The sequence below is a fragment of the Asterias rubens genome, chromosome 1 (assembly GCF_902459465.1).
Source record: "Asterias rubens chromosome 1, eAstRub1.3, whole genome shotgun sequence".
NCBI classification, from domain to species: Eukaryota; Metazoa; Echinodermata; class Asteroidea; order Forcipulatida; family Asteriidae; genus Asterias; species Asterias rubens.
This window is the reverse complement of record NC_047062.1, coordinates 28,057,259-28,068,921: the sequence shown is the minus strand read 5'-3', so window position 1 is coordinate 28,068,921 and position 11,663 is coordinate 28,057,259. Positions and strand designations below refer to the sequence as shown.

Here is an 11,663-nt window from a genome sequence, read left to right as displayed (position 1 = left end):
TTGATGATATTAGTTTTTATTTGGTTTATGCATGGAGGTAGAAACCTTTTGCCTGTTTACTTTGGCAGTTTTAGATATTTGGCTAGTTTGTCCAGTTCTTATTTAATTTGGGAATCTTTTGGCCAGATTTGATGATATGTATTTTAAAATGTTTGGCTGTATTTAACTGCAATCTGTGAGTTTTATAAATACATGAACTGATTCTCAATACTGAATAAGGGGCCAGACTAGGTTGGATACCAGTCTACAGTCACATCTGGTAAAGGACTCTTAGAAATCTCAGAGGGTTTACTCTGTTAAAGAGGAAAAAGTGCGTTGAAATTTGGGAACATGGGGGGATACCCTACTGCGCCAATCAGGCACAATGAAGCATTGAATTAATTTCCAAAATGGCGAGGGCTAAACATCGACACAAGTTCAGAAACTGTGAAAGCTTATTTTGTAGACATTTATTTTGTAGTTAAAGACACTGGACACTATTGGTAATTGTCAAAGACAAATCTTCTCACTTGGTGCATCTCAACATATGCATAAAATAACAAACCTGTGAAAATTTGAGCTCAATCGGTCGTCGAAGTTGCGAGATAATAATGTGAGACTTGTTGGAAAAACACCCTTGTCACACGGAAGTTGTGTGCTTTCAGATGCTTGATTTTTGAGACCTCAAATTCTAAATCTGAGGTCTCGAAATCAAATTGGTGGAAAATTACTTCTTTCTCGGAAAACTACGTCACTTCAGAGGGAGTAGTTTTTCACAATGTTTTATACCATCAACCTCTCCCCATTTCTCGTTACCAAGTAAGGTTTTATGTTAATAATTACTTTGAGTAATTACCAATAGTGTATACTGCCTTTAACTACCCAGCCCCAATTTTTGCCAACCTTGGATGGCATGGCAGAGTTTGGGTAACTTTCACTGCAACAAATATTTATCAAAGCTCTACAGTATACCTACTTCACTGATAAATCAACTGTGCTACTCGGTACAAAAAGTAAATACTGTGATGTTGACTCGAGCGGTGTATAAAGTCTTCGCTGCAGCTGGGTTTAACATCTAGTTTCTGTTAGGAACTGACACACCAAAATAACTGACTTGAAGCACCGTCTCTTTTAACGTTATTAATAATCATGCCCTGGGTTTACAATTACTGACCTGCTCACTGCCTCTATTCATCATTAAACACGTTTAAATGCTTCATTAAAAAGGGCAACCATGTGCCAATCCAGTTGTACAATTTGCCATCCATACAAAATGATGGTAAAAGTTTGTAAATAAAGGAAGGTTTTTAAATAACTTCACCAAATGCATCAGGGAAGTAGCAAAAACAAATTACAAAAACAATATTTCTGTCATAAATCTTCTGTTGAATAAATATGCACAATGTTTAATATATTTGTGTGGAGGAGTATTTAATAATGAGGTTATTGGAGGCATTGCGTGGAAGGATACAAACAAATACCTTTTCACACTACTACAGAGCCATTTCCTGGGAAATAAACTCCTGGGAAAATACCACGGCCACCCCAGCAACCATTCTCACTATCCCAATTTGGTAACTCCCGGAAGTACTATTTCCCAGGAATATGCTTCCATCATGGTTTTATGACCAGGTTCAGCGACTTGTAGGGTTGGGTAAAGTGTTCTATTAAAGACACTGGACACTATTGGTAATTGTCAAAGACCAGTCTTCTCATTTGGTGTATCTCAACATATGCATGAAATAACAAATCTGTGAAAATTTGAACTAAATTTGTCGTCGAAGTTGCGAGATAATAATGGGTGAGTTCGATTAACTTCCCTGGATCTGCCCCCGGTATGTTCGAACAGCTGTGACATCATTCCAGGGCTCACCCGGGTCAGCCCCAAGTGCCCTGCTTGTGGAGTAGGTCACTTGGGGGCTGGCCCCAGGTGCATGACAGCACCATGAGAGGGTGAGAGATCGTTCGATTAGCTCGATGTCAGGGGCTCCCCCGAGTGAGCGACGCGGGGTCGACACAGGGAAGCTAATCAAATGCACCTAATGGAAGAAAAAACACCCTTGTCACACGAAGTTGTGTGCTTTCAGATGCTTGAATTTGGGACCTCAAAATTTAATTCTGAGGTCTCAAAATAAAATTTGTGGAAAACTACAATTTTTAAGAGGGAGCTTTTTCTCAAAATGTTTTATATTATATAACTGACATACAGATCCTTGTCATTTGATTGGTGGAACTTACTTCACATGACATTCACTATTACTCCCATCCGCACCGGCGATCAAAAAGACCTATTCGCCCATGGGGAATAGCATTTCCCATTCAACAGTTAGGATCATCCTTGTTCCCACTGTTTTTGAGCAGTTTTGCTAAAACAAAGGAGCACCTGTGCAAAAGGTTGTGATCCGATTTGTGCATTGTTGCCGCTACTCGGCGCTATATGATTTTTGGTTGTCAGTAATTTGTGTGATTTTTCATGTTATACTTTTAAAATACATCAAATGACAAGGATCTATATGTCAATTATATAAAACAAATATTGATTGGCTTTAATTCGTGGAATGGAAGGAATATTATCGCTCGGTAAAATTTGGACTGTTCCATTTCACGAGGCGAAACGGTCCAAATTTTACCTTGCGATAATATTCCTCCCATTCCACTCTGAGCCACTCAATATTTGTATACTATCAACAGCTCTCCATTGCCTGTTTCTAAGTAAGTTTTTATGCTAACAATTATTTTGAGTAATTACCAATAGTGTCCACTGCCATTAAACGAACACGTTGCCTTGGATCGGTCGAGTTGGTCTTTGAAAAGCGTTCTGTAACCGTTTGTTATAAAACCATTATGGTTAGAAAGATGTTGTTAAAGTAGAATACAATGATCTACACAAATATGCCTTGAAATTGCGTGGTTTTTGTTTTACCTCGTCGACTAACATGGTCGGCCATTTATGGGAGTCAAAAATTTGACTCCCATAAATGGCCGACCGTGTTAGTTCGCGACGTAAAAAGGCAAACCGTGCAATTTTGAGTGATACTTGTGTGGATCATTATATTCTACTTTTAAAACATCTTTCTAACCATATCGATTTTATAACAAATGGTTTCAAATGCTTTTTATAGACCACATCGTCCGATACAAGGCAACGTGTTCCTTTAAAGGAACATTACAAAAATTGTAAGAAAAAAACTTGTCTAAGATCACAGATTTACATAAAACTAACACGGTCTCATAATGATAGTACAAAGCATCCCTTGAAATATTTCTGTCTGAAATGTTATATTTGGTGAGACATTGGTGAGTTTTTTTTTTTTTTTTTAAAGCCATTATACACTTTCGGTAAACAGTATTGTCCAAGTCCCACACTTCGCGTATCACAAGTTATATATAAAATAACAAACCTGTGAACATTTAGGCTCAATCGGTCATCGAAGTCAGGAGAAAATAACGGGAAAGCCCACTCTTGTTTCCGCACATTTCGTTGTGTCATGACATGTGTTTAAAATAAATCCGTAATTCTCGCTATCGAGAATTGATAATTGTTTTAATGTTTTCTCAAAGATTAAAGCATTTCATGGAATAATATTTCAAGAAAAGTCTTTCACCATTACCTTCTGTAAACCCTGTAAATTATTTGTAAATCTGTGAACTTTTTTTTTTTCCTGTACCGAAAGTGTATAATGGCTTTAATTGATATCATGCAAAATGTGTTACTTGTTTTTCACTTTTTTTCTTGTCATGCAAAATGTGAAATCGTTTTTTTCACTAATTTCTCGTCACCCAGAGGGACATTGGATCTCAAACTTCTACAGTCAGTTTTTGTATATGTATGGTGGTTTACATCAAGTTCTTAGGGTATGTTCAGACAGCGTACTAAGTTAGACCCAAACCGGTTTAACTTTTACGAGCAGCAGGGGGTGATCGTAAAAATAAAACCCCTTTGCGTTCAGACAGCATTGAGTTAAACCCGATCCGGTTTATCTTTGGTTTTAAGAGGTCAAAGAAAACGCGACCCCGTTACTCTAACATCCTGTTTATTGTCCTGTTCATTGGTCACCGTGTGTTTACGTAATGATTACGGAGGTCAATGGGTCGCCTGTTGTGAGTTAACACTGTGTGGTCTTTTTTATTCTGTCCACACAGTGTTAAAAGATGAACCCGAAGCGGTCTAAAGATAAACCCCCTCCCTGGACGGTTTATCTTTTGTGGGTTGAACTCAATTCAGACTAACTTTAGATCTGTTCAGACACACCGAGTTGAACCATGAGTTAAACCAACTTTAGTACCGTGTCTGAACGCACCCTATAACTGCCAGCAATTGTTTGTTTGCAAAAACCATCTCTGTAATGTTACTTTAAACCTCGAAAGTGTGTCGACTTGACATGCACTGGCTTTTAGTTTTACAGTTTGGTTATGAATATTGTTTATATTGTTTATCAATCGCTCATTCAGATTTATTGTTCCATCCGGTTTACCTCTGGCCAATTTTTAAATGTTTAAATTAAATTTGTTTCTAGGTTGACAAAACTTATCCAATAAAAATGGTTTTGTTTTGTTTTACAACTCAAATTTTATTGCCTTTGTGCCAAGGTCAAAGTGGCATTGCCCTTTTTTCACTGTGAATGTACACATTCTAAATTCAACAAATGTAAACTGACAAATTCTGATGATTTTAAACAGTATTTTATTGTTGAAGTCATTTATTAATGGCAATAACTGCATGGTAATGACCTTGGTTGGTGGCTGGTTGCTGTTGATAGACCCCTTTGATAGACTCTCCTTTGGCTGGGTCCATTGACAATGGCTAGCCACCAAACCGCAAACATTTATAGTAAAAAAATTACTTAACTATTCAAATTTCTTATATTTAAAACTCATCCTGTCTCAAATGCTTGAGCCACTCATTCGCAACAGGACTATAAACAATCTTCTTCCCACGCTCAATGTTGATGGCAATGCAGATTGCGCAATGAGAGCCAACATTGAAAGGGGGGGCCGTGGTGCGGGGGCCCAACGAGATACACTTATTAGATAGCACTTATTTTAATCAATGGAACAAGCACCGAGGCTTGATTCTTAGCGCACTTGTTTTGCTTACTTTGCTAAACGTAGAGCCAGACTTGTGAAAATGCAACTTGTCTGGCTCCACAAGTTTAGTGGTAGGAAATTTTAAGGAAACCTTTTGGAGTTTGCACTAACAGTTCCTTATAATGGTTCATTACAATTTTAAAAAACATAATTTGTTTTTTGTCAACGTAATACTTTTTATACATAGTAGGCAAAACTGCAAAGCAAGATACAATAAAAGTCACATATAAAAGTTTCATCAAAGTACAGTGCCTACTTGCTGAGAAAGCAGCAACAACCTGTTCTGGTATTGAACCAATCCAGACACAATGGTGTCAATGACATTATTATGCAGTTATATGAAGGAATCGCTCCAGTCTCTCAAGCAGTTGTAACAATCTGTTGCACACTTGGTGTTTGTACAAGCTGTTTCCATTAACCAATCGATGAAGAGATCTTTGTCTTTATTCAACACAAGAAACTGCCCCAGGACATTGTACGCCTAAATAGAGAGATTGAAGAAAACAAAACAGAACAGAACAGAATCAATGAAAGGTAGTTGTACTGGAAGCTGCATAAATTAACAAAGACAAAAGCTTTTAATATATAATTATTACTTGTGATAAAGTCACGTTTTTCATGGGAGTTTGAGAGACATTGTAGGGGATTGAAGGGCAGCAGGTATTGGCAGGGTGGAGGGCATACATCCCATGTGCAATCTGCTTATTTTGCCAAGAAGAGGCACCAGTACCGATGCTGCATGTTTTCTGTACGCCCTAGATTACATGCCATTTTAAGATGGGGTCAGTTGGTCAGAAGTGTGTTCCTTCTGCTTTTTCTTTTCCCATTTTAATAGAGCAATTGCGCTATCAACGCATCACGTGACCTGAGATGGGTATTACACATCAACAAACACGGCGTACTGCATATCAACATGCGTTAAAAAGACATGATTATTGTTGCATTTGTTTGAACAATCTAGTCTTTTCTTTCTCAAAATCACTGAAGAATGTTCTGGAGTTTGTACCACGAGACCTTTTCAAGAAACTCCTCCATATATATTCTACAATGTTATGTAAGTAAAATCTCAAGCTCCTCATACAGTAGCTTGTAAAAATACAAGTAATTGCTACAGTATGTTAGTACAATGTCGTTTTTATTTATGTCTATAAGTGAAAGGTAATCCCGCGAGCAAAATGTTCATGCCTGATCTTTTACTTTTCAGTGTTCTTGCTAATGCTGAACCTTTAACTTGATAAGTAATTGCTAGTTTTATTTATTCAGCCCATTGTCTTGGCTGATGAGAAGCAAGACAAGTATGACAGAGAATCAGAGATGACAGACAGTTCCATGCAGATGAATTGCTGCTCCCAATAAGTCACAGACAATGGGTCGACCACTGGTGCACAAAAGTTCCTACCTCTGACCAGATATTAGGTTGCCACTGAGAGTTACCAAGCTTTATAATTGTTGTTTGAAGCCCTTCTATGCTTCAGTAAATAGGCCCTATCTATTTAGCTTTTGCACATTTTTCTGCAATAAAGTAAGCACAAAACTTTGATTCCACATGTAAGACACTCTGAGCTGTTTGTTGTGGTTTCTGCAGACCGTATTGTTCCTACCATCATACGTGCAATGTACACGTACACAGTAATGGCAACATCATTCAAAAGATAAACTCAATAAACTCAACTTGTAACACAGAAAACAAATCACAATCAAAGTTATCTTAGGATTTCTAGGTTCGACCAAAAATCTTGTGAATTTCCTTAGCACAGTGAGAAGTGAATCATTTAATATTGCGAGATTGCTAAAAGATCAAATCTGTAAACTGCAATTAGGAAATTTAAGGAGATCCAAGAAAAAATCCAGATATCAAAGATATCTTGAATCACTAACCCGGATACAAAAGATATACATATATATATCAGTGTTTACCTTTTCAAAGCCTTCTGCTCGTAACCTTTCTCCATATTTGGGTCCAATACCTCCAAGTTCTGTCACTAACTTGTCTCCCATTGGCTCACTCACAAACTGCTTGTGCTTCTTAGTGGTTGTCTGTGCTCCATCAGCCATAATTTTAGCAAGTCACCTAAATATAACGTGTAAATATCAGGAATAAACGTTTACACATAAATTTAACCATTTCTTGTCCCTGATGCAGGTGATTAACTTACATTCATAAATACCTCAGACAGTTTCCCTATTCCTATTGATGGAGAGCGCGTCACGTGGGTGTGTATAAACCTTCGTTTATGACCAGTAAAAAGTGTTGAAGCATGGGCGTGACACGTGAGCTTGCACCTGTTCTTATATGACAGTTACTTCATTCCTATTGGTCGAGAGCAACGGCTGAAACAATTGTGACACATCACGCAATACGCGCACAGCATTCCCTTATAAGTTGTTGTTTACCCGAGGGCCTTACCATTTCATAGCTGGAGGGGTGTTGTGTTGAAAGAGGCCTGGTTCTTGATAATTTACCTCGGTCTCGGTAAAATTATCAAGAACCAGGCCTCGTTGAGATTAAACCACTAGTTGAAAACCTCTTCACCACACATTGACTCCCTTTTTTTATATGTACTTTGTACTAGTGGTGGTGCAGTGCAAGTGACATTATACAATTATTGCACGCTGCGACAGGGTCCATGGCGTTTTGTACAACCGAGGAGGAAAATGGCACCCGAGGTGAAGCCGAGGGTGACATTTTCCCACTGAGGGTGAACAAAACCCATGTATTCGTCACAGCGTGCAACAATTAATTTGTTATACATGTACCTTGGTAACATTATTATTTTTCTTCTTGAAGTTCTGTTGTCATCTCCAAATACGACAGAGTATGCAGCATAGCAGACGAACAGTTGTTCAAATAAGAAACAGTTCTTCACTGTTCCCGTGACCTGCAGGTGTTTCGTACACAGCGATAGATCATCAAGTTGACCGGTTAACAAAACTCATGTTATTCTCCGCTCTGTGCAGCCATGGTACATTATAAAACAATTTTTGCACGCTGTGATGGGGTCCATGGCGTTTTGTATACCCGAAGGGGGGGGGGGGGGATTGCACACAAGGAGAAGCCGAGGGTGCCATTTACCCAAGAGGGGGCGGCGAGGGTGTACAAAATCCATGGACCCCAAATCACAGTGTGCAACAATTGTTTTGTTATACCTTGGTAACATGATTATTCCTCTTCTCAAAGTTATGTTGTCATCAAACATTATAACGACGGAGTATGCATAGTTTAATCGGGCGAACAGTTGTTCAAATAAGAAACCATTCTTCACTGTTCCCTCGAACCCTTGGTCATTTCGTACTAAGCGCTGGAAATCGACCAACGTTGGGAACGATCATGTTGATGTACACCGATTAACATCACTCATGTTACCCGCCGCGCTGTGCAGCCATGATCCATGTGTATTTGTTGTACGGCACGTGATTGGTTCTCGACCAAACAAACTTCACAATATGTTACCGAGGTATAACAAGCAATTTTGTATCGTGATTGGTTCTCGACCAATGAAATTTCACAAATTGTAACCGAGGTATAACAAACATGGGTGGTACCACCAACCGCAGTATGGCTGGTGAAGGAGTCCGATTCCCTGATGTGTTGTCTACAGTGAGGCATTTGGAGATTTTGGAACACCTAAAAGTTCCCTGTGGTAGAGGGGGATTAACATTATCATTAATGGGAGGGACTTCTGCTCGGACAATGAGATCCCTGAGACTTAGTGGGCGTCTGAAGGCAACTATGGGTTCTTTCTGTACAGTAGTTGAAGCCGATCTGATGTGTGAAGAATATGATGGTTAGAAATGGTAATTTTATGAATGAGAGGAGGTGAGGGGTGGAAAGTGACAACAAAAGGAACTTTCCCCTTTGAACTCTTTTGTTGCTTGGGTCCTATGGAAAGTACTGACTCGACTTTCTGGATTGCTTGATGGACTGCTAGGGAGCTACATGTACACTTATTTGACCCTTGGAAACAAGGGGTGCATTCCACTTGGGCAAACGTTGTGCCAACGCTTGCGCACAGTCACCAACAATTTAGAGTGGAATGAGCTGTGCGCCACCACTGTTGGCGATCATTGCCGACCTTAGGCGAGTGGTTTTAAAATGTCACGAACATAATTACAGTGTGTTTTCAGTGGTTGACAATGCAGATTTAAAATAAACAAAGTTAATTAGTTGATGTTATGATGTACAAAAGTACAGTTAAAAACAATGTTTAAAAAAAAAAACTATGTTAAACGTACGGTGACGCCATCTTCATTTCAGGGCGCTGCCATACTGACATCATGAAGTTTGCACGAGCAGTTTGCTTTACGCTTGGGCGAGTGGAATGCACCCAAGGTGTTTCTTTAACTTGGTGTATCCTAACATGCATAAAATGGCAAACCTGCGAAAATTTTGGATCAATTGCCTATTGGTCATCGAATTTGCAAGAGAATAATAACAGAAAAACACCCTGTTGCATTACTGTACACTGTACTTTGTGTGCTTTCAAATGCATGATAAAAGGCTTCAGCTGAAGTTCTTTATTTGAGTGAGAGATGACCTCTTTCTCAAAAACTGTGATACTTCAGAGGGAGCCGTTTCTCACAATGGCAACAATTATTTTGAGTAATTACCAATAGTGTCCAGTGGCATTAATAAGTTCCTGTGGGTGGTGGATAAAATCAGGGTTCCAAAGTCAGAATCATTTAAACAGATTCTAAGTTATTGACAAACACAGGTACTCAGAGTAGACCAAGTAAAGGGCTGTAGGCTACTTGTACTAGCTAATACTACTAGTTTTTAAAATATTTTTAAATTTATCTTAATAAGGGAATCAATGTTTGGTGGTGAGGTTTTCAACTAGTGGTTTAATCCCAACAAGGCCTGGTTCTTGATAATTTACCGAGACGAAGTCGAGGTAAATTATAAAGAACCAGGCCTCGGCGGGTTTAAACCACTAGTTGAAACCCGATTCAACACACTTTGATTCCCATTCATAAATACCTTTTCGGTCAAAAACATCATCACTTGTTGGTCAAAAAGTAAAATAAATGTAAAAATTATAATTGTTAAATGATTTCTTTCAACACAACACCCCTCCAGCTATGAAATGGTAGAGACCTCCGCTGCCCTCGTGTAAACAATTCCTTATAAGGGAATGCTGTGGGCATCACGCATATCGCGTGATGTGGCACAACTGTTTCAGCCATTGCTCTCTACCAATAAGAATGAAGAAACTGTCTTATAAGAACCGGTGCAAGGTCGCGTGTCACGTCCATGAATTAACAAAAGGTTTATGCACACCCACGCGACGCGCTCTCCACCAATAGGAGTAGAGAAACTGTCTGGGGTATTTATGAAGTTTAGTTTTAAAAACTAGTACAGCGCCCCAGTTACTGATGTTGGGTCCATGGAGGTAGAACTCCATACTGGGTCTAACTCTAGTCTAAGCCTGGTCAGAGCTTGTCAAAAAAATTAAGTTATCTTAATTTTATCAAAGAAGAGTAAGACGAATGACACTGGGGAGCCTTATCAATATCATCTATACAACAATGGTTTCTATAGACCATGTGAACTCTGTTTACAATAAGTGTGAACATGGAGGTGTGAACTTGTGCATTCTTTGAGTATTCTGGCAGGCAAGCTACACAACACAGGTCCTAGCCTTGCTATATACATGTATATGGGAAAGTTGAAATTTGATCATCATGAATTGTGAATTGAAATAGTGTTTGATGAAACTTTTTCGGTGGGCAAATATTTTTATCGTAGGAGGTCCTGTTTTCGAGGTGTCCCTAAAATCGTGCCAAACTGTTTGCATTTACAAGTGCAAATAACCAGTGGAGCCTTACGTGTTTCTTAGTTTTGGTCAAGGGAGAGGAGACACTTTGCTTGGCAAATAAAACCACACAATTTTTATCTAGGGACTGTTTACATTGCGCACAGAGAGGTAAAAGATTTGCCACGATTTTAGGGACACCTCGAAAACAGGACCTCCTTACACGACGATACCACAGTACAGGGCAGGGGAGTACAAGCTAAACTCAACTGGGACGATCGAATTCACTTCAAACTAACTCTACTTTAACAACACATTTTTTACATACGCAACAATGTAAACTTACCACAGAATGCAACAGAAAAGAAGAAAAAAACGTTTGACTCAAACACTGAGTGTCAGTTGTTTCAGACGAATGCACAACGCAGAGCGGTCAGTGTTTCTTGAGAACGTTGCGGTAGGGAATCTCTGAAATGGCCGTTTAGAAATTCGCGCGAGCCAATTTAGAAATATGCGCGCGCGGTGTTTAAAGAGGCTACCCTCTGCGCAAAAAAAAAAAAAAATCACGCAAAGAATCATTGCGCCGCTAAGAAATCGCATACCGCGCGAATGTCAAATGGCTATTTCCAAAGATTGCGCTCAATCAAATACAAGGTATTCCCCGCCACTTTCTTCGATAGCCTTTAGCCAAGACACTGGACGGAGTCGTATACACAATACGAGGGCAAGAGATTCTGTCCCTAGACTGTTAAAGTCTCGCGAGTGTCGCGGGGGGGGGGGGGGGGGGGGGGGGTGAGAAAGCACATCAAACGAAAAACTTTATTGTTGTTTCTGAAACCAATT

General features: G+C 39.2%; 1 protein-coding gene across 1 annotated transcript; it reads right to left on the bottom strand.

Annotated features, from left to right (window-relative positions):
• Window positions 1–4,646: 4,646 nt before the first annotated feature.
• Window positions 4,647–11,306, bottom strand: LOC117299796 (barrier-to-autointegration factor-like). Its single transcript, XM_033783322.1, has 3 exons — window positions 11,167–11,306; window positions 6,985–7,138; window positions 4,647–5,548 (listed from the first exon to the last, which is right to left on the bottom strand). Exons 2-3 carry the CDS (start codon window positions 7,120–7,122, stop codon window positions 5,402–5,404), a joined length of 285 nt encoding a protein of 94 aa, XP_033639213.1. The 5' UTR covers window positions 7,123–7,138; window positions 11,167–11,306; the 3' UTR covers window positions 4,647–5,401.
• Between the last annotated feature and the right edge of the window lie 357 nt (window positions 11,307–11,663).